The sequence below is a fragment of the Thamnophis elegans genome, chromosome 15 (genome assembly GCF_009769535.1).
Source record: "Thamnophis elegans isolate rThaEle1 chromosome 15, rThaEle1.pri, whole genome shotgun sequence".
NCBI classification, from domain to species: Eukaryota; Metazoa; Chordata; class Lepidosauria; order Squamata; family Colubridae; genus Thamnophis; species Thamnophis elegans.
The window spans coordinates 44212072-44235554 of NC_045555.1; the positions used below are offsets into that span (position 1 = coordinate 44212072).

The 23483-nt window shown below is 42.1% G+C and overlaps 1 protein-coding gene across 1 annotated transcript; it reads left to right on the forward strand.

The window, feature by feature from the left end:
* The first annotated feature begins 483 nt into the window (after positions 1-483).
* Positions 484-22119, forward strand: ANKRD22 (ankyrin repeat domain 22). The gene is made up of 6 exons (XM_032232329.1): positions 484-609; positions 8775-8966; positions 17094-17201; positions 20042-20119; positions 20666-20764; positions 21860-22119. The coding sequence occupies exons 1-6, from the start codon at positions 589-591 to the stop codon at positions 21935-21937; spliced, it is 576 nt and encodes a 191-aa protein (XP_032088220.1). The 5' UTR covers positions 484-588; the 3' UTR covers positions 21938-22119.
* The last annotated feature ends 1364 nt before the right edge of the window (positions 22120-23483 follow it).

Below are 23483 nucleotides of genomic sequence, written 5' to 3' on the forward strand. Positions count from 1 at the left end.
CCCTCCCTCCTTCTCTCTCTTCCTTATTGAACTATTGTTGCAACTGCCATCAAGCCTTTGACCTCCTGTTAACGGGTTATGACTTAATTTTCATCCCTCCATAAAAGTAGGCAGATTAAACACGGGACTCATACAAAGAAGGATTAGGCCGTTACTATTTAGGAAGCGAGAGCTTTTTAAACTCCTCTACCTGCACATTCTGAGGTTTCATTCCAGTCTCCTTAGACATAAACCTGTATGGATGTTAATTTATCTTTGCGGTTGTTTGCAAACCTCTCCTTAAGCCAACCACTGTTTTATTGCTTCACTGACAAACTGTGCCAATACCTTCTCTGTTGTAACTTACACAGAGTTGTATGGACTTGCAGGAAGTGGCTGAACACGTCTACTTCACCGGGTGGAGCCTCTCATTCTGCGTCTGGTTAAGAAAGCACGTAGATCAAGTATAGGAAGAATGTAGGGAACTTAAGGAAAATGCACGTTCTCTGGGCTTGTTTGCTTTCCACCCTATTCCGCTAAAAAGGCTTTGAGGATCACATTTTAAAGACATTTAATGAAAGGATTTCAAGTGGCAGCAAAAGGAAAAACATGGGGATACTATATTCACAGGTAAGTTACTCTGTAGCAATTTACTACTATTAAAATGGGCGTCAACAGTAGCTATTATGCACTGCAGCCAGTTTGATTTTGTTTTATCAAATTCAAGCAATTTGATAAATTGTCAAGTCTAAGAAATTGCATCTTTATGGGGAATCAGTTGCTAGTGGAATAATCAACAGTTTTCCATTAAAACATGAATCGAATTGAAGTTAGAAGAGGGAAATATTTGAAATTGGGTTGTGTGGCTTATGGAAATCAGAAAAAGTGGCTCATGAGACCTCTTGATCAGGGAGTTTGGAGCTGTTGGTTAAAGTTGTCAGTGGGAGATACAGCAATGAAAGTTCTATCAAGGGCTTGCTTGCTACCAATAAGAAAAAAGCAGATTTACCTTCTCCGTACCTGTATAAATTAGTGAATGTTCTAATGACAAATCTAGTCTTTTTTAGTAAAAGAAATGGAATTAAAATAGAGCTGGATATTTAAAGCATATGCCAGTTCCTAACAGGACAGAACCTGTTCAAAGCACTCTAACAGGAACAGCGTGTTGAATTTGAGTTAGCAAAGAAAAATGTATAAACATAATAATGATATATCTTGCAAGAAGGAAGACTTGCCTACAACTCAAGAATGGACATTGAAAGTTACAAACCTAGCCAAGATGGCTAAAATATCGGCATATCTTAAAGATCACTCAAATGAGAGATATAAACGAGACTGGAAAAAATGGATTGACTATACACAAAACAAATACGGGACTAAGAAATTCCAGATAGCCTATGCTTAAGATTAGGAATAATCTAAATTGCTCAAAATTAGTGCAACAGGAAGAAGCTGAGTTCAATGCAGAGATGTTATTGACTTTCTTTTTTTTTAATTTCCTTTGTCTTAATATATTTTAGACTGTGTTTGTTAAAAATCTACACCGTGTTCGGGCTCTGGGAAGTCGGGGGGGGGGGAAGGGAGGTGGGGTTTTAGGGGAGAGGGGGGAGGGGGGATATATAGTATGTGTTAGATTTTAAAGTAACGTGATTGCACTTGTATACTGTTGCTCTTTAATTCCAGTGTAAAAATAGGACAAGCTGAATATATTAATAGATAGTACAAATACACTGAAGGGAGGACTAGAGGGTTAGAAGAAAGAGGGGTAGAGAGGGTGGGAGAGAGGACTGGAGGGAGGGTGAGAAGGAAGGGAGGGAGTGTACCGGGAGAGAGGAGTGGTAGAGGGGGAGGGGAAGTAGGGTAGAGGGGAATGATGGAGGGAAGATGGAAAGTTGGAGGGGGGCGAAAGAAAGGTTGTATGGAGAATCGAAGAGGTACATTGGGTTTCTATTTTTGGGGGTATTATTGACAAGAGGAATGGCTGTGTTTGTTGTTTAAAGTTATAAGGCCCCGGGTTCTGCACAGTATATATGTGACTGTACGAAAATGAAAATGGAAAATAAAAACACATTTACATGAAAAGATATATCTTGCTTCATCACCCTAACTAAAGGTTTCAATTTACATTAGGAAGTATGAGCAGCATCTAAAACAGAAACTTAACTCCGTGATTATAGGTATATTGCCAAAACCTCTTCTAAGTTCCTATGTCTACATTTAATTCCAAACCTGATTATGTGCCATTTATTTTTTTATGCATTCACTCTTATCAGCCACAATGATATATTTTCTTCCTGATCCTTCACGTTTTCCAATGGTGCACCCATTATTGCTTTAATGAGTCTTTCCTTATCTCCTTGTGAATGCTTGTCCTCTTCTCTTTCTTTCTACCTTTCCCAGAACTATAGATTTATCCAGAGTTACGTCTTTGCATAATTCATTTCATATTAATATATATTTGCATACTTTGTGCCTGGTCATTTAAGTGAGGACTCTGATTATTCACTCCTATATTTGCTATAGCTATATTTATATAGCTATCCCTGATATTCCCCATAGTCTTCCTGGAGTCTTCTCCATTAATACAGTTCACAAGTATTCTTCCTTTTTAAAATCCAACTTTCACTTCCACAGAGCCTTTATTTATTTTTTTCCCTTTAGTATATTTTATTTTCATTTTCATACACTCACATGTATACACCATACAGTATTAAACAGTAATTGCATCAATTCCTCTTGTTGACAATGCCCCAGAAAATAAAAGCCCAATATACCTCTTCCATTCTCCATACACCTCTTTCTTCCACCACCCTCCAACTTTCTATCTTCCCTCCATCATCCCCCTCTACCTTACTTCCCCTCGCCCTCTACCACTCCTCTCTCCAGATCCACTCCCCCCTTCCCTTTCACCTTCCCCCCCACCCTCTCTCCCATCCCTCTCTACCCATCTTTCTTCTTTCCTACTCCTCCTCCCCTCGGTGTATTTCCATTATATGTTAATGTATTTGGCTTATCCTATTTTTAAAGAAAAATTAGAGAAAAACAGTATACATGTGAAGTCACATTGCATTGAGATCTAACACATCGTGTCAAGCCTTTATTGATTACATCAAATTGGCTTACAATTCCAAGCTTAAAGAATAGTAAACTGTATTAAACCGTAGTAAATAGTATTTTGGGATTTTCTACATTACAAATCAAGGAATTGGTGGCTCGGTGGCTAAGACGCTGAGCTTGTTGATCAGAAAGGTTGGCAGTTCGGCGGTTTGAATCCCTAGCACCACGTAATGGAGTGAGCTCCCATTACTTGTCCCAGCTTCTTTCAACCTAGCAGTTTGAAAGCATGTAAAAATGCAAGTAGAAAAATATGAACCACCTTTGGTGGGAAGATAACAGCGTTTCGTGCACCTGCAGCGTTTAGACGTGCCAGCCACATGACTACGGCGATGCCTTCAGACAGCGCTGGCTCTTCAGCTTTGAAACAGAGATGAGACTGCCTCCTAGAGTCGGGAATGACTAGCACATATGTGCAAGGGGAAACATTATATTCTCCTTTAGTATGTGGCAATGATCTTGGGAGACACGAGGAAGAGCCACCGCCTGATAAATTAAATTTCAGTCTAAAAGTGGAGGTATGGTAAAAGAATCTCAGAAGGAACAATCCATAGTTTTTGGGAAAGTAAAAACGAGGGATGGAAGATGTGCTTTCAGACTTGCAAGATTCTGCTAATGCATTTTTACAATAAAGGTTAAGCTAAAATTCCTGGCTGTGCTTTTTGCCTTGATTATCTCACAAGGTTAACAGATACAACTCTCTGTCGTTGTTCAAGAAAAATTAATTTTACATTTAAAAACTCTGCAGCTAGGGGAGAAGATCCCTCTTTGTCAAAAGTAATGAGAAAAAAATGCAATTTGGATTCTGAACCCTCTTATCTATAAACACACACAGATTTGTAGTATACGCATATCCAGTTGAACTGCATTCCATTTCAGAAACGATTTGGATTTCTGAATCCTTCACCTGGGTTATTGCGGCTCTTGTTCATCCACTGTCTTGAAATGCAAAATTAAGACATGCGGTGATACCAAAGCACAATCCATGCTGAATGAAACGCTTGTATATAAAACATTCCCAGATGAAAGAGAAAGTCAGGATGATATAAAGATAAAGGTAAAGGATTCTGCTCGCACATATGTGCTAGACATTCCTGACTCTTAGGGGTAGGTACTCATCTTCGTTTCAAAGCCGAAGAGCCAACACTGTCCGTAGGTCATGTGGCCAGCATGACTAAATGCCGAAGGTGCACGGAACACTGTTACCTTCCTACGAAAGGTTCCACCACAAAACCGCGTTCGACTAAAGCGCGCTCGATGAAACCGCGTAGCTGACGTCATCAACAGGGCGAGAAGAGCGCGGAGACAGAAGCACGCTGTAAACGCTAAACCTAAAATTAACCCCTAAACCTAAACCTAACCCCCCTAAACCTAATCCTAAACCTAACCCTAAACCTAACCCTTAACCTAACCCTAAACCTAACCCTAAACCTAACCCTTAACCTAACCCTAAACCTAAACCTAACCCTTAACCTAACCCTAAACCTAACCCTAAACCTAATCCTAACCCTTAACCTAACCCTAAACCTAACCCTAACCCTTAACCTAACCCTAAACCTAACCCTAACCCTTAACCTAACCCTTAACCTAACCCTAAACCTAACCCTAAACCTAACCCTAAACCTAACCCTAACCCTTAACCTAACCCTAAAGCTAACCCTAAACCTAACCCTTACCTTAATTTGAATCGGCTCGCTTTCAAAGCGCTATTTAAAGCGCCCTTCTTTCTCCGCGCTCGCTGTTGTTGCCCTGTTGATGACGTCAGCGACGCGGTTTAATCGGGCGCGCTTTAGTTGAGCGCGGTTTTGTCGTGCCACGCCTACGAAAGGTGGTTCCTATTTTTTCTACTTGCCTTTTTACATGCTTTCGAACTGCTAGGTTGGCAGAAGCCACTCCATAGCACTAGAGATTCGAATAGCTGAACAGCTGATCTTGCTGATCGGCAAGCTCAGCATCTCAGCCACTGAGCCACTGTGTCCCAGGATGATATATGTGCCCTCTAAATTAGAGGGGGCCCACACTTTGTCCCAAAGGTGCCAGAATGATGAAACATGGTTTGTGTTATCATAATCCACCATTTCATATCGGTGTCATGACAAGGCACAGTAATACATAAGGAATGGACTTTATTTATTTCACATCATTAGGCTATTCCACCAGTGGATGTTTTTAAGATGTTGGATAACCATTTGTCTGAAGTGGTGTAGGGTTTCCTGCTATTGCTAATGCTAGCACTTTGCAAGTCTCTCAAACTCTCTGCATGCCCCGTAATTTCATCAAAAAAATGAGGCATGAGAGGGTTTGGGAGACTGCAAAAACTGTTTTTTTTTTTTTAATGTACCTCTTCAAAATCTTGGTGCATCTTATACTCCGAAAACTACGGTAAGTTTTATAGCCTTGGAAAGGAGAAGGTCGGATGGTCGTTTACCTTTTGATTGGTTATGATAAAACAACAACAGTTCTCACCTATTTTGCAGCCTTTTCCACCAGCCTTTTGTTAAGCAGTTTGCATTCCTTAAAGAGCTGCCAATTTGGATTCATTAACATTAGAAGTCAGGGTTCTCTGCATGGCACAGCTGATTAGATTTACAGATCTTTGAAACAACAGTCCACGTGTATGAATTGGAGGTTTGAGGTTTATGCGGTTTATTGGATTTATACGCTGCCCTTCTCCCAAGGACTCAGGGCGGCGTACAACATAAAATTTGATTTGATTTTGATTTTATTATATTTATATGCCGCCCTTTTCCCCCGAAGGGGACTCAGGGCGGCTCACAATTCAAATCAGGGAAGGGGGGTACAGACAGAAATAAAAAAACGAAACATAACAATACATAATTTAAAAACACACAGCAGTCATACCATTCGAGACGGGGGCAACAGCTCTTTAGCCCCAGGCCTGTTGGAACAGCCAGGTTTTAAGGGCTTTGCGGAAGGCCTGGAGGGTGGTGAGGGTTCGAATCTCCACGGGGAGCTCGTTCCAAAGGGCCGGAGCAGCCACAGAGAAGGCCCTCCTCCGGGTGGTAGCCAGTCGGCACTGGCCAGCGGATGGAATTCGGAGGAGGCCTAGTCTGTGGGATCTAATCGGTCTAGTGGAGGTGATTGGCAGCAGGCGGTCTCTCAAGTACCCAGGTTCAATACCATGAAGGGCTTTACAAGTGACGACACACATATTATAAGAAAACACATATTACAAAACATATGTAACATATTACAAAAATTAAAAGGGACATTAAATAAAGTATCCAAAAAAAAAGCCCAATTGATATTTACAATAAAAATTTAAAAATTATATTAAAATTAACAACCAAATTAATCCTGTATTTTATTCTATTCAGGCCAGGCCGGCTTGCTGGAAAAGCTAACTTTTTAGGGAGCGCCGGAAGGACCGGAGGTCGGGGATTATACGAAGCTCCGGGGGCAGCTCATTCCAGAGGGAAGGGGCTCCCACAGAGAAGGCTCTCCCCCCTGGGGGTCGCTAGCCGACACTGTCTGGCCGACAGCACCCTGGGGAGGCCAACTCTGTGGGATTGCACTGGACGGTGGGAGGCTACTGGTGGCAGTAGGTGGTCTCGCAGGTACCCTGGGCCTAAGCCATGGAGCGCTTTAAAGGTCATAATTAGTACCTTGAATTGCACCCGGAAGACAACCGGCAACCAGTGCAGGCCGCCTAAAAGGGGTGTAACATGGGAGCACCTAGGTACACCCATGATAATCCGCATGGCTGCATTCTGGACCAGCTGAAGCTTCTGGGTGCTCTTCGAGGGCAGCCCCATGTAGAGAGCATTGCAGTAGTCCAGGCGAGAAAGGACAAGGGCATGAGTGACTGTGCACAGAGCATCCCGATCCAGAAAGGGGAGCAACTGACGTATCAGGTGAACCTGGTAAAAGCCCCCCCCCTCCCCCCGGGTCACGGCCGTCCGGTGTTCTTCTAAACTAAGCCGTGTAGCCAGGAGGACTCCCAGGAAGTTGTCATAGCTGGACCTGGAGCTGATGATAGAATAGGGTACCCCCTGCAAACCCCAAGAAGACAGTCATCTCCACGAAGCTCTCCTTTGTGGTGGAACCTATCAGTTGTACAGTTTGCAATAGTAGTTCTTTCCCAAATGACTCAAGAATTCTTCTTCTGAGAATGGATGCTAAAGCATGAAGATCTCACTGTATCCTGCCCATTGGGCTTTACAGTGAGGGGAAAATGATTCAGGAAAAAAACATGAGTGATTGGTAACTCAGCAGTCCTTGAAGCTGTCACACCAGTAATTTTAGATTAATGGTTAATGTATTGGCACCACTTTGTGGATTTAATGTGGAACTGCAGCCTTAGTGCAATACTTACTCAAGGGGTCCCTGAATTGCACACTTTTTCAAAACTATTTTACTTTACCTTAGCATGTACATTAATTTCTTCATCCCACATTTGTATCCTATAGGCATTAATTCTCCTGTGATCTTTCCAAAAGCGCTCACCAGGTGCTGTGCTGATTTAATTTGATTTTAAAATAAAACAAAACGATGAAATAGAAAACGGCATGTTGATAACATGATAACCGTATTTCCAAAACAGTGTTTGTATACCAACAAAGACCCAAGAGCCATTCTTTGGAAATAAAAAAACAGGGATGTTTGCAGTTTATTTATTTATTTTTATTTTTTGTTTCACCAAGAATTTGTATTTTAGGCTTGACGAGGGGTGTTAGATTTTAAAGTAATATGATCACACATGTATACTGTCTTCTCTTATTTTTTCTTTAAAACTAAGATATGTTAAGTATATTGATACGGAAGCATAAATACCATCAACATAGAATGGAGTTTGCTCAGAAGCGGAAATACACCAATGGGAGGAAGAGTGGGAAGCAGAGGAGAGAAGAAAGATAGGAAGAGAGGGATAGGAGAGAGGGTAAGTGGGGAAGATGAGGAGGATAAGGAGGAGTGGAATGAAGAGAGAGGAGAAGGAGAAAGGAAGGGGAAGTAGAGTAGAAAAGGATGATGGAGGGAAGAAAGGAGGTAGGAGAGAGGTAGAAGAAAGAGGTGTATGGAGAGCATAAGAGCTAATAATGGTTTTTTATCTTTCTGGGCGTTGATGACAAGAGGAACTGATGTAATTACTACTTAATACAATAGGATATTGGCTATGTAATAGTATACATGTGATTGTATGTTATGAAAATGGAAAATAAAAAAAGTATATTTAAAAAAAGGAAAAAGAAAAAAGTGTGTGTGCTACAATTCAAAATGGTGGATGAATGTGATGAAGTAAAGGTTCCCCTCGCACATTCGGGCTAGTCGTTCCTGACTCTAGGGGGCAGTGCTCATTTCAATTTCAAAGCCGAAGAGCCAGTGCTGTCCGAAGACGTCTCCATGGTCATGTGTCTGGCATGACTAAACGCCGAAGGTGCATGAAACACTTGTTACCTTCCCACCAAAGGTGGTTCCTATTTTTCTACTTGCATTTTTACATGCTTTCGAACTGCTAGGTTAACAGAAACTGGGACAAGTAACAGGAGCTCACTCCGTTACGCAGCACTAGGGATTCGAACCGCCGAACTGCCGACCTTTCTGATCAACAAGCTCAGCGTCTGAGCCACAACCCACCATATATTTATCGTTTTGTCTTAAATCAAAAGTTGTTGAAACTCCTTACTGAGATTCTCCTGCCTTTCTCTCTTTCTTTCCCTCAGCCCATTTGCCAGGCCGCTTATAATAACGACTTAAATGAACTTCAGCTCCTATTGGAAGAAGACAGAAATAATCTGAATATCCAGGACTATTTTAGTGGAGACACGGCGTTAATCTGTGCATGCAAAAAAGGGCACAACAGAATCGTCAGTTACCTTCTGAAAATGAACGCTGATGTGAACATTAAAAATAAGGTGAGAGCAGCTACTGCAATTGTACCTCGTCTTAGGTTGCTAAAACCAGGACTGATGTCGAAAGAGAATAGAGGAATCAGAGGTGGGTTCCTACCAGTTCGCACCAGTTCGGTAGAACCGGTTCGTCAAATATACCGAACCGGTTAGAAGAGGTTCCACCAGAAAGCAGGCCACACCTACAGAAGAGGTTCCAAAATTTTTTGAAACCCACCACTGACACACACACACACACACACACACACAGAAAGAGAAAGAAAGGAAGAAAGAAATAAAGAAAAAAAGAAAAAAGAAAGAAAAAGTGAGAGAGATGAAAGAAAAAAAGGAAAAAGGGACAGAGAAACAAAAGGAAGGAGAGAGACAGACAGACAGAGAGATAGAGAGAGAGAGAGAGAGAGAGAAAACACATGGCCGGCAAGCCACTCCCACCAGGTCACATGGCCGGCAAGCCACTCCCACAAAGGAGGCCACACCCACAGAGTAGGTTCGAAAAAAATTTGAAACCCACCACTGAGAGGAAGGATATGCTAGCTGAGGAATTCTGGGAGTTGAAGTTCACACATCTTATAGTTGGCAGGTTTGAAAAAACACTGCTTTAAAATCATCTCTAAGCAGTGGTGGGATTCCGCCAGTTCGCACCACTTCAGAAGAACCTACTGTGAACTTTCTGAGCAGTTTGATGAACTGATTGTTGGAAGAAATCATTAGGGCAGGGAACCGATTGTTAAATTATTTGAACCCCACGACTGCCTCGAAGCTTTGGGGGCATGTAGATTTCCTTTCTGAGTTCTGAAAGGTGAGACAGAAAATCCAGACACAGGCAAAACGAGGAGACATAACTAATGTGTTAGGGTTCCAAATAGCACCCAAAAGTAAATCAGACTCCGAGGCAAAGTATTGCTCAAGGTTCTAATTTATTAAGAGAGCCATGTTGGCACATTTGGGAAACCCCAAATCTGAAGGCTTCACGGTTTTCCCCACCCAGTTGAAAGTTCAAGATCTTGCCCCTACACCCATGAATCCATCCCATGGTCCAATCTTCCATTGCCATGCTGGTAGTTTCACCCATCCAGTTCCAGTCAGGTGCAGAGGTGCAGAGACAAAGGATGACCTTGGTTTTCTGGAAAGAATTTTGTTATGGCTACATAGCATCAAACTCCATACAATCTCCCCTCCCATTTTCCCACAATAGAAAATGCATAGTAGAGTAATAGAAAGTGTAGCAGGCCAAAGATCCAAAAGAAAAGATGGCTGCATACCTGACATAATTTTTATGGTAACCTGTATCTTGGTTTGTAGATAAGATATGAAAAGAAAAGATCATTTGTTGAATTTTAAGAGATGGCTACTGAAATTTTATACGTTGTGAGGAAAGGGGAAAATCTTTTCTTTGCTGTATTCTTATTTTTTTCTTCCTTTTCTACTTTCTGCACCTTCTATTTTTTTCCTTTTAATTCTTTTTAGTCTGTAGTATTTTTCTATTGTAATTATAATTTCTAATAACAGTTAAAAATATCTAGATTTGTACATGTAATGTACGTGAAGCTTGCAACAATCACAACCAAAAGAATAACGTTTCAATTATCCAATTGTGGCTTTCCAGCTTGATTTTTTTTAAATTACGGTTTGATGCACAGTCAGCCAGAAGTTTAATCTGCATTTGGCCTTTTTTGTCCATCTGCTGAGCCTTTCCCAAGGACCTGAGATCGTTGCTTAATAATATTAAAAGCATCATTGTAGGATGTCAGTGGTTCTGAGTAATGCTGCCTTTTGCAATTGACTGATGGTGATTTTTCTCAATGTTGATGGTGTCTTTGTGTGGTGCTCCAGTTGTTTTGGAATTGCAGCCGAAAGTACCTATTATTATTGCTATTATCCATTATTATTATGGATGGTTGCACAGTTAGCCAGATGTTTAGACTGGATGTGGGATTTTATACGTCTGCTGGGTTCTCCCTAGGGATCTAGGATAAGTTGATATCGTTTGACGGTGTTTAAGATATTATCGCAGGATTATAAACTGTTCCAATTATAGCTGGCCTTTGCAATTGACCGCTGGTGATTTTGTCAATGTCAGTGGTGTTCAAGATGTTGCTCAAGCAGATGTTTTTTGAATTGTGCCACAGGTGCCTATGACTATTGGTTTGGTTTGCTATAGTCATTCTATTTCTATTTGCAAGTCTTTAGTCTGGTATAGTTATCCTCTTTAAGAGTGCTACATCTAGGTGATAAGTATATCCCCAAATATTTAACCTTACTTGTATTTTGAATCTGCAACATTTCTGACAGCTCTTCCTTTTGTCCTGGGGGAGTCGCCAGCCGACATTGGCTGGCAGATGGAATCCGGAGAAGGCCTCGTCTGTGCGATCGAATCGGTTGATGTAATATTTGTACTATGTTGAGAAATAAATTCCATGGATGTGGAGTAACCATGGGAAAATCTTGGCTCTGGTGACTTGTTGGGGTTTAAGCTTTGTAGGATCTAAGTGTGAAATGCTAATCTGCAAGGAGAAGGCATTCTTCAGAGCTCCTGAGCTCAAATCATTTGAGGCTTTATAGATAATAAGAACTACTTAAAGAAATCAAAATTGCTGCAACGTGGTTTCTATGGGGACCAATTTGCTGCAACACTGTGTACCAGCTGAAGTTCCAAAAACACATAAGGGAAGCCCTATGTAGAACGTAGTAGAGAAATAAAACTTGGAAGTTATCTGTCAATGCACTACTGTTTTAAAGCTAGTTGAATCTAGGAATGGGTGCAGCTATCATCCAATGAGTCCTCGCGCTTCAAGGTGCTAGTCGTTACTTTTAAAGCCCTACATGGTATAGGACCTGGCTACCTGAGAGACCGCCTCCTGCCATTCACCTCCCAACGACCAATAAGATCGCACAGGTTGGGCCTCCTCTGGGTGCCGTCGACCGGACAATGCCGGCTGGCGGCCCCCCGAGGGAGGGCCTTCTCTGTAGCTGCACCGGCTTTGTGGAATGATCTACCCACTGAGATCCGGACCCTTACCACTCTCCCGGCCTTCCGTAAAGCGACGAAGACCTGGCTGTTCCAGCAGGCCTGGGGCTGTTGATTATATCCAGCCCCACTTAGACTGAATGGATGTTGTATTATTTTAATAATTGTATCTTTTCTTAAATTTTTTAAATGCTTTTATCTTGCTTGTGAGCTGCCCAGAGTCCCAATGGGAGTGGGCGGCATACAAATTTTATTAAACTGAAACTGAAACTAAAACTGAAACTCTGTCTCCTTCTGGGGATTAGGAGAGATCTAGATTCAGAATTACTGCCCAAGTGTATGTAATCTTTTAGGAGAGTGTGATCCCATTGAGAAAGTTACTTAGTTTACTTGATAGTCATTCCACCTCGTACAAGGAAATTAAACACCACCTTCAGTGTACGTTATACATAAAAAATAAAGCACAAACATCCTTCACATTCTATACAATTGAATTGAAAACCTCTGATATTGCATTAATATTGCACTATACGATAGCATTCAATATAGTTACTGCTCTAGGATAGCAGCTGTTTTTCAGCCTATTAGTCCTTGTTTTTTTTTAAATCCGGTACCATGTGCCAGATGGTAATAGTTAAAAAAAAAAGTGGGCCCACGATGAGATAGATCTTTAAGAACAGTAGTGGGATTCAAAAAAAAAATTACTACCAGTTCTGTGGGCGTGGCTTGGTGGGTGCGGAAGCGGAAGGATACCGTAAAATCTCCATTCCCTCCCCACTCCAGGGGAAGGTTATTGCAAAATCCCCATTCCCTTCTGATCAGCTGGGACTCCAGAGGCAGAGAATAGATGGGGGCGGGGCCAGCCAGAAGTGGTATTTACCAGATGTCAACCTCTGTTTTGCTGCTTGCTTTTCAGCTGCCATTGAAACGGGGAAGGGGGGCATGGTATTTGGGTGTAGGAAATATTCTGTACAGGAGAGGCTTTAAGAAGGGAGTTGTTCGCACCATCTACTGCGCATGTAGCAGGGAGAGGAGTTTCCCACCAAGGCCAACTGTCCGGCATACAAACCTGATGATGATGTTTGAAGATGTCTCCCACATGACACCTGTGGAGTAATTGGATTGGACTATGGGCTGGGGTTACCAAGGGGAGGGGAATGGGTCATACATATCTGTTGTGACTCAGCAGAAGCTTGCTGTGAGTTGTTTCGGGATGCAGGATAATGAGCAGCTGTTGCTCGTTAGGGTCATCTCCTGGAGATAAAAGACTGATGGTGCCACGCCTTAGTTGCAGAAGTCAACGTTCGTGGTTCGTGGTTCGTTTGTTTGTCGTTCGTTTGTTCGTGAGTTCAGTTCCGTTCGAGTTAGTGATTCAAAGAGGCACTTGGATAAGTGATTTGCTTTCTGTAAACCTGGTTTGCTGTAAGTGTTTTGTTTTTGCATTTGCTGTGTAACTTTTTGCCAGAGACTTTATCTATGTTTATTTTGGGCTCTCAGCCAGCCTGAGCCGGGACTGATAAAGATATTTCCTTTGAAGTTCTGTCTGGCTGTCGTTTGTGAACGAGCGAAGAGGAGGGTCAGAACACATATCTATGCTTGCACGCGCTTTTATCTCAGATCCAGCCTTGCTTAGCTTCTATGTACTTATAACCAGTAAAACTACTCTTAATTCTGCAGAATGGAGTTGAGTGGTTTCTTTCTTGGTTATTAAGTGAAGCAGCCCTGACATCAGTTCTCCGAACTACTCAAAATTTCCGCTACCGGTTCTCCAGAACTGGTCAGAACCTTCTGAATGCCACCTCTGTTTAAGAACATTTTGCTCTTTCTTAAGGCAGCAGGAGCTATGAAGCTCTTCCAAAGAGGCGAGAGGGCAACCAGTGGTCCTCTGGGCAATGACATTAAACCTCTGGAGCTCTGTCCCATCTGCCACTGTGCAATTAGCAAACCCATACACAAGTGCAGTAAATTAAAATACTCTCTATGGTGCAGCAGTAGAAGGTCACCAGGATAAAAAATAAATGAGTGGATTTAATTCACTTATCTGAGGGGATGGGCTGTTAAGAAATATCATATGAAGATGAACATGAACACATGAACACATGAACACATGAACACATGGACACATGGACACATGGACACATGGACACATGGACACATGGACACATGGACACATGGACACATGGATACATGTATGTATGTATGTATGTATGTATGTATGTATGTATGTATGTATGAATGAATGAATGAATGAATGAATGAATGAATGGGCTTTCTAGAGCCAATTTATTGCGCCTCATCCAGTCTATTATTTTAAAATGGGGATTTTTGAGTCACATTATTGCCTGGTGATTCTGGGAAAGAGATATTGCTTTGATTGTTATCAGAGCACTCAGTGAAAGCTTCTGATGCTATCTCCAGCAGTTTCATATATACTGTATATTTCAAAATATCAGGAAGAAAATAACTGCCAGGCCTGTCTTGGCTTGGATATTCAGGGGAAGAAAGACCCTCGACTCCATTTTTAATGAAAGGAATAATTTTTACTGAAGACAAGGGGTTTCAATGTAGCAAAGCCAGATCTGAGGATTTCCTGCACAACCCAGGTGATTTTCCCCTTCTCCCAAGGCTCTCTCCCCTTGGTCATCTTGGCCGTATCCAATAAGATTCCAATTAGGAGTTTTGGTATCAGTTCCATATTTTGCACCCCTTTGAACGGGCATTTTGCTTTCCCAGGCATGTGTCCTTGGATCTGTCAATTGTTGTTTCTAGGTACCGTCTCTGGATCTTGTCATTTCCCCCCTCCCTCCCTTCCCATTCCTCCTCGCCACATTTTATGGCAGGCTGCCATCAAAGCGAAGCGAAGCTGGGCTGAAGCAGTTTGATGCTAGATCTCACAAAAGCTGCTAGGCGGGCCAACATAATCATACTCCTTCTCTCTCTCTCCAATCATACATCAAGATGATTAAGGCAACCTGAACCTCATTGCCTGCTAAAACCTGATTCCATCTAGCACTGCCTGAAACTAAGTAGTCACCACCTTTGATTGCTTTGAAAACATGGAACTTTAGAAGCTCACCTTAATTAGATTATTTAAGAGATTAAGTGAGGACTTCTTGAAGATGGCTTTAAAAAGGATGAAACCTCCCTTCCCTAGAGGAGATATTAATAATGTTTGTCAGGCCAACTCCCAGAGCTTTCTGGTAAATAGATACAAGCCACATGAGGCAAGGATCAATACAATATGTGTGTTGTGACCCACCAGCGGCCAGTGGAGTTATAGCAATAGCAATAGCAGTTAGACTTATATACCGCTTCATAGGGCTTTCAGTCCTCTCTAAGCGGTTTACAGAGTCAGCATATTGCCCCCAACAATCTGGGTCCTCATTTCACCCACCTCGGAAGGATGGAAGGCTGAGTCAACCTTGAGCCGGTGAGATTTGAACCGCTGAACTGCAGATAACAGTCAGCTGAAGTGGCCTGCAGTACTGCACCCTAACCACTGTGCCACCTCGGCTCCTCTCTGCTGGAGCTGGCAGCAGATTCGGACAGTGAGGAGGTTGGGGAGGAACATGGGCGGGGGAAGGAGTCTGGGGAAGGCTCTGATGAGGATTCTGTGTCAGCAGCAGAGAGGGGGCTGCCTTCAGAGTCAAACATCAGTGAGGCAGACAAACAGATGGAGCCTGTTCCCAGTGTGCGCATGTGCAGAATTGCCAGACAAAGAGAACAGCTAAAGAACAGGGTCGACTTGGGAGTAATGCCACAGGTGGACGATGAATGGCCCCTCCCAGAGGAAATAAAAGAGGAGCGAAGGGGGAGTGGAGATTGCAGGAGACAATTAGTTCGCTTAATTGGTTCGTGACTCTCCGAGGCTCCTTGCCAAGTTTTGCAGATATCTGCCTGGCAGCTCTCCAAGCCAGATAAGTTCTGTGACTATAAATCCTCCCTTGAAAGACTTAGCTGGATGTGAATGGCCAGAATTCACAGTAAATCAATAAAATAATTTTTTGTTGGGACATGGAGTTTGCTCCATGGTCAGAACAATGTGGTAGATTTTACTTCTCTGAATTAATTATCCAGGTCCTCAAAGCCAGATAAGTTCTGTGACTATAAATCCTCCCTTGAAAGACTTAGCTGGATGTGAATGAGCAGAATTCACAGTAAATCAATAAAAGAGTTTTTTTGTTGGGACATGGAGTTTGCTTCATGGTCAGAACAATGTGGTAGATTTTACTTCTCTGAATAAATTATCCAGGTCCTCAAAAACATGCAGATTTTAATTTATACATTATTCATGTAGGAATTAGGAAAAAAGAAGAATGCTGCAGGTGGGTCTATGAGAATTCACCACTGTCAATTCACCATGGCCAACTTGCCATGGCCAACTTGCTGCAGGACAACTTGCCGTGGCCATTTTGCCATAGGACAATTCAGTGTGGGACAAGAGTTACACTCATATCAAAGAAATGGTGGAATAGAATAAAAAAGAATGTAAAAAGAGGGACAGAATGAAATGTGAATGGCAAAAATTTATATAATTTTTATTTTAAACAATTAAATAGAATTGTTCAATTGTCCCGCAATAAGTTGGCCCATGGTGAGTTGGCCATGGTGAGTTGTCCCACAGCGAGTTGGCCATGATGAGTTGGCTGCAGATAGTTGGCCATGCTGAGTTGTCCTGCAATGAGTTGGCCATGATGAGTTGGCCATGATGAGTTGGCCATGATGAGTTGGCCATAATGAGTTGGCCATGATGAGTTGGCTGCAGATAGTTGGCCATGATGAGTTGTCCTGCAATGAGTTGGCCATGATGAGTTGGCCATAATGAGTTGGCCATGATGAGTTGGCCATGATGAGTTGGCCATAATGAGTTGACCACAGCAAGTTGACTGTGCCAAGTTGTCTCATTCCCACCGCAGGCTGATAACAATTCAGGAAAATTCTAGTCTTTCCTCGATTCCGTATTTCTTATTATTATTTTTTCAACCAGGCCCTTCTTTCTTTCCTTTTAACTGAGGGTAACTCTCCTGGAACCGAGAATATCCCCAGGGTAATTTCTGCAGTGGGAAAGCATCAAAAACATTTCCAAACTGACATCAAACAAATCATAAATAATTTATGGTAGATGGAATGAGAAACTGCCTTCAAACTCTTTCCTTTCTCTCTAGGAAGAAAGAACCTGTTTGCACTATGCAGTCAAAAAACGATTTGGTTTCCTTGATTATTTGCTCATCATACTTTTAATGCCTGTTATGCTGCTAGGATATCTTCTCATGGTAAGTTCTAGGTCAAACAAGTATCAAATGATGCCTACAGTTATATCTGTGTGCCCTGTTCTTTCTACCACCCAATCATGGTTGTTGAAGTTACATGTTTTAGATTTGGATTCAACTTAGCAAGGAGTTTTGGTCTCTAAGGATACCATAATTCCTTTTCCTGACTCAAAGAGGTAACTGTGATTTATCTCCATGAAGCACTTCATATCGTTCCCATGTGAAAATTAGTCCTTCCACAATACAGCCAGTCCTCAACTTACCACCACCACCGAGCACCACAGTTTCTGTTGCTAAGCAAGATAGTTGTTAAGTGAATGTCGCCCCATTGTACAACCTTTCCTGCAGAGCCGAGGTGGCGCAGTGGTTAGAGTGCAGTACTGCAGCCACTTCAGCTGACTGCTTAGCTGCAGTTCGGCGGTTCAAATCTCACCGGCTCAAGGTTGACTCAGCCTTCCATCCTTCCAAGGTGGGTAAAATGAGGACCCGGACTGTGGGGGCGATATGCTGACTCTGTAAACCGCTTAGAGAGGGCTGAAAGCCCTATGAAGCAGTATATAAGTCTAACTGTTATTGCTATTGCTATTGCTAGTTGTTAAGTTAGTAACACAATTGCTAAATGAATCTGGCTTCCCCATTGACTTTGCTTGTCAGACATTTGTAAAAGATGATTACATGACTCCTGGGCACTGCAATCATCATAAGTGTGAGTCAGTATGTCTGAATTTCATTCATGTGGCCATAGAGATGCTGCAAAGGTTGTAAGTGTGAAAAACAGTCACTTTTTTCAGTGCTGCTATAACTTTGAACACACTGTTGTAAGTTGAGGACTGCCTATACTGAAAAATTATATGATAGAGTTCAAAAAGTAAAGAACAGATGGGAACAGACCAGCCCACTCAAAAGACAGGGCTAGAGAATCTGATATATAGGACAAGAATGAGAAAAAGGTTTTCTGGGAAATTGGGATTTTTTTTATATGTATATACTTCACTTTTGAAAGTTGCAGGGATTCTTGATAATGATTTTCTCATTTTTCTTATTGGAAGATATTGGATTCCAATGACCTTCTGATGGATTCTAATGATTAGAATTCTCTCTGCTTGGTAAAATCTGCCATGCAGCCCTCCCTAGAGTCTCTTATCTCTTGTTTCTGTCTCTGGCAAAACCCCAAAAAGGCTTTTTGTAGAAGCTGCACGCTGTATTTCTACAGGCTGTTCCAGGGGTGGGTTTCAACCGGTTCGCGGCGGTCCCCGCGAACCGGTTGGTCGGCGAACCCAGAAGTAAGTAACTTCTGGGGACGGCGAAGGGCCCACCCGCCCGCCCGCGTTCCTTACCTGGTTTTGACGAGTTCTGCGCTTCCACGCATGCGCAGGACGCATACAGCGCCTGCGCGATCCTCCAGGAGCAGCTGGAGCATTGCACAGACGCTAGTAGGCATGCGTGCACTGCGCGTGTGCACGAGGACGCCGCCGGCCCCGTTCCAACCGAACTGGTTGGAACGGGGCGAGAAACCCACCCCTGGGCTGTTCCCAGGTTTTTTTTAAAGCACCAGAAATTTAGAACATCCTCAGAGCATCTTCTTAGCATTAGCCAGCTCTCTCTACAAATCAAGAGAGGTTCCTGGGCATACAGAGAAGAGCATCAGTGATGATTAGGGTCTGAAGGCTGAACCATACAATGAGGGAACTAGATATATCTAATGAAGAAGAGGACTGGGGGAGATGTGATAGCAGTCTTCCAGTACTTGAGGGGCTGTCCCAACCAAGAGAAAGTCAAGTTATTCCCCAAAGAATCTGAGAGCAGAGAAGAAGCAATAGGTAGAAATTAATCAAGGACAGATAAACCTTGAACTGAGAGGTTTCTTGAGAGTGAGAATAAGTATTGTATTTTTTTTTTGGACTATAAAACGCACCTTTTTGTGAAAATGTCTGTGCGTCTTATAGACCGAATATTGCTGAAGCCCTGCCCAAACACCGGCCATTTATAGGTCTCTGAAAAAGTTTTCGGGCCTTGTTTTTTTGGCCCGTTTTTTAGGGTGTTTTCAGTCCGTTTTTTTGAGGCTTTTTTGTGATGTTTTTGAGGCTTTTGAGGGCCATTTTTGAGGCCTTTTCGACCACTTTTTAATGCTTTTTTGAGGCGTTTTTCGAGCCATTTGTGAAGCTTTTCTGAGGCTGTTTTTTTTTTTTTCAAAAGCCAAAAATGGAGCTTGGGAGCCCTTTCCCACTTTCAGAGGGCTCCAGCCACCACAGCAGAGGTGGGTTCCTACCAGTTCGCACCTATTCGGTAGAACTGGTTCATCAAATCTACCGAACCGGTTAGAAGAGGTTCCACCAGTGGACCCGGAAAGCAGGCCACACCTACAGAAGAGGTTCCAAAATTTTTTGAAACCCACCACTGGCAAGGGTCTTGTAACTTGACAGCTTTAAGACTTGCATGCTTCAATGCCAGAGTTTCTGAATAGCTACTTGGACCGACCTAAGTACTAATTCATAATTTCATATCCAGTCACATGGGCGGCAAGCCACTCCCACAAAGGAGGCCACATCCACAGAGTAGGTTCCAACAACTTTTGAAACCCACCACTGCACCCCAGGCACCCCCGACATGAGTAACATTGATCTGGCCATGACCCCCTGGTCCCCCCCAAAATCAAACACAAACCTGATGTGGTCCTCAATGAAATCGAGTTTGACACCCTTGACCAAGATGTCCTCAGCTGGATTTGGATAAATGTATAAGAGAAGGTCTTTATTAGCTGACTGCTTGATATGATAATGTTACCCATTTCCCAATAATGTTCCATTTTTTTGCCTTTCTCACCCCTAAAATTTGCTAAACAGGTTTCTAAAAGTAAGCAGAATGAACACCTCATCAAGATGCTGCTTAGAGCTGGCGCATATGTTAACGCTCAAGATGATGTAAGTGCATCTATTCATATACTCGAACTGTATCTAGATTATAGTTTGGGAGGTAGCTGGTAAATAGATACAAGCCACGTGAGGCAAGGATCAATACAATATGTGTGTTGTGACCCACCAGCGGCCAGTGGAGCTATAGCAATAGCAATAGCAGTTAGACTTATATACCGCTTCATAGGGCTTTCAGCCCTCTCTAAGCGGTTTACAGAGTCAGCATATCGCCCCTACAGTCTGTGTCCTCATTTCACCCACCTCGGAAGGATGGATGGAAGGCTAAGTCAACCTTGAGCCGGTGAGATTAGAACCGCTGAACTGCAGATAGCAGTCAGCTGAAGTGACCTGCAGTACTGCACCCTAACCACTGCACCACCTCAGCTCTTCATCCAACTAAAGATGGATGAAACAATAGACCAAAAGTATAAATATATGATAATTCAAGAGCTTATGTGAAAGAGCTCCTTTTTTAAATTTTATACCTACTGAGAAGGATATTAGGGTAAGGGTACAACTTATTCCTGAAGAACATGTATTATATTTTTTCTCTAGTCAGGACGGACGTCTCTCCACTACGCTTGTGAAATGAAGAACCAATCCATCATTCCATTATTAGTTGAAGCAGGTGCTGATGTTTCCATAAAGGACAAGGTATGAAAAAGTAGTCTTATTACAATTTTGATCTCTAGCTCATCCTCTGTGATTTGGACTATTCCTCTACTAAGAAAGAGGAATCTATTTTTTATTTTAGAAAAGAAAAATATATAAATGGGGTTCTTTTTTAATGGAGCAGTACGTTGGCTCAACGGTTAAGATGCTGGACTTCTCAGCTGGAATGCGGACAGACAGGGTTGAAGACTTGAGAGCTGTGTGAGCTTTCATTTATATTACCTCAGCTCCTGCCAACTTAGCAGTTCTAAAGCATGCAAATGCGAGTGGATAAATAGGTACCACTTTAGTGGGAAAGGTTTTTCTGTTCTGTTCTTTCATGATGACAGAAGAATCTCTCAGACAATGCGGGATCCCTACACTGAGAATTAGAGATAACACAATTATGCAAACACAATGGAGGTGGTTGTGTGATTAACAACAGATCCCACTTCTCCCACAACCTGCCCCTCTCCTCCCCATCTTTAATTGGATCATAGTGTTTGGCTTGTTTTAACTTATTTGTGTTTTATTATGTTTATATTTATCATTCATGATTATAAGCTGCCCAGTTTCCTTGTGATTAGATAGACGGAGAAAGGAAGGAAGGAAGGAAGGAAGGAAGGAAGGAAGGAAGGAAGATTGATTATTACTTCCTCCCAGAACTTGCAACATTTGCTTCAAAAGGATATTATCCAAAACAAATCATTCTGCTTAAGTTACAATGAAATGTTGGCAATAGTACACTTTCAAATATCTAAAGTTGGCCAAGTAAGATATCTGTGGAGATTCTCAGTTGTCCAGGTCATGGTTATCCCAAAGTTGCTTTTTCAAGAGGCAACTGGACTTTCTTTGAGGGCATTTTGCTTCTCATCCAGCTCTGACTGGATGGTGGAGGATGGAAGGATGGAAAGACAGTATCCCTTCAGAATTGAAGAAGCTTCTTGGATGAGAAGCGAGATGTCTTCAAAGAAAAACAAGAAAGTCCAGCTGCCTCTTGAAAAAGCACCTTTGGGTTGGCCAAGTTAGATTTTATCTATGTTGATGCTTTCTTCATTCAGTATTTTCACCTTTGTTCATTTTATCTTTTTATTTCAGGATGGAGAGACTCCATTGGACATAGCAAGAAGATTAAAGTTCGTCAACATAGAACATACATTAAAGAAGGATTCTTAGATCATTACATCAGACATTGTTAGAAAAGCTCTGATTCATTGGGGCCGATTCATTGCAATAAATGTAATTCCTTTTACAATTTCAAGTGACATCAAGCAGCCAATAAGCTTATGCAAAAGAATAGACCGCATTAAACCCTGTTGCTGAGGTTTAATGGGTGATAAAATCAAAATGTGAGCATCAAAAGGTCGTTTTTATTTTCATGATTGTTTTCTTACTAAAGTACAACATTTGTAAGAGTGTAAGTCAGCGTTTTCCCAACTTGGCAACTTTAAGATGTGTAGACTTCAATTCCCACAATTCCCCAGCTAGTTGAAATTTACGCAGTGGTTTGTCAATTTGAAAACCATTAGTATAGTATAAGCCATATTATTTATTCAATTGGTATTAAAGTGTGCTATTTATGTGTTGTAATCCAAAGCAGATTTAGCAATAAAGATCTGTTGTAAGTTGACTTTTGGCTTGACAAAAGGTGTGTGTCTATTTTGTTCTGAATGTATGGAATAGTAATGGAACAAGGAACAAAGGTAGAAAAGGGAACAAGGGGATCGGCCATATTGGACTTAATTCTCACTAACAGAGAGGAAATGATAGAAGGTGTTGAAGCTACAGGAACCTTGGGGGCAAGCGATCATGCGATACTGGAATTCAACATTATGCAAACACAAGTAGTAGAACAAAGTCAAACTAGAGTCTTGGACTTTAGGAGAGCTAATTTCAATAAACGTACAGAGAGCTTGGGAAGGATTTCATGGATGAGAATCCACAAGGGGAAAACAACTCAAGAGCTTGGGAAATTTTGAAAAATGAGATTATAAAAGCCCAGTCTAGCATAATACCAATGAAGAAGAAAAATAACAGCTGCCAAAAGAAACCAGCATGACTGCATAAAGAACTCTCTGACAAATTGAAAGACAAAAAGGATAAATATTAAAAGTGGAAAGAGGGGGACATAACTAAGGCAGATTATCATCAAATAGCTTATAGCAGGCTTATAGGGTCTTCTAATTCTCATCACTCCTCTCCTTCCACATGCGCAAACGAATGGTGAGAACAACTCCCGATTAACAGTCCTCCTGTACAGATTATTTCCCCCACCCAAACACCATGCCCTCCCTCCCCGTTTCAATGGCAGCCGAAAAACAAGCAGCAAAACAGAGGCTGACAGTTCTGCATATGCGCAGAACCAAAAATCAAGATGGCGGCACCTACAGAGAATTGGTTCGGGGGCCATGGCAGGCCTGGGTCACTGCCAGTTCCAGAGACCCAGACTGCCAAACCACTGAACTGGGCCAAACTGGTGGGAACTGGTAGGAACCCTCCACTGATTCTGCTAAACAACTAATTCCTACAACACTGTCTTATGCCCTGGAATGTCAAACCACCTACTAGAGCTATATTAGATAGATAGATAGATAGATAGATAGATAGATAGATAGATAGATAGATAGATAGATAGATAGATAGATAGATATTTTATTTGTATGCCACCCTTTTCCCTGGGGGGACTCAGGGCGGCTCACAGTTCAGGGGGAGGGAGGACAAA

Coding starts and splice junctions, on each gene's coding strand:
- ANKRD22 (XM_032232329.1), top strand. CDS start 589: ATGGGGATACTATATTCACAG. Junction 8,967..17,093: donor ATGTGAACATTAAAAATAAG/GTGAGAGCAGCT, acceptor CTTTCTCTCTAG/GAAGAAAGAACCTGTTTGCA. Junction 20,765..21,859: donor ATGTTTCCATAAAGGACAAG/GTATGAAAAAGT, acceptor TTTTTATTTCAG/GATGGAGAGACTCCATTGGA.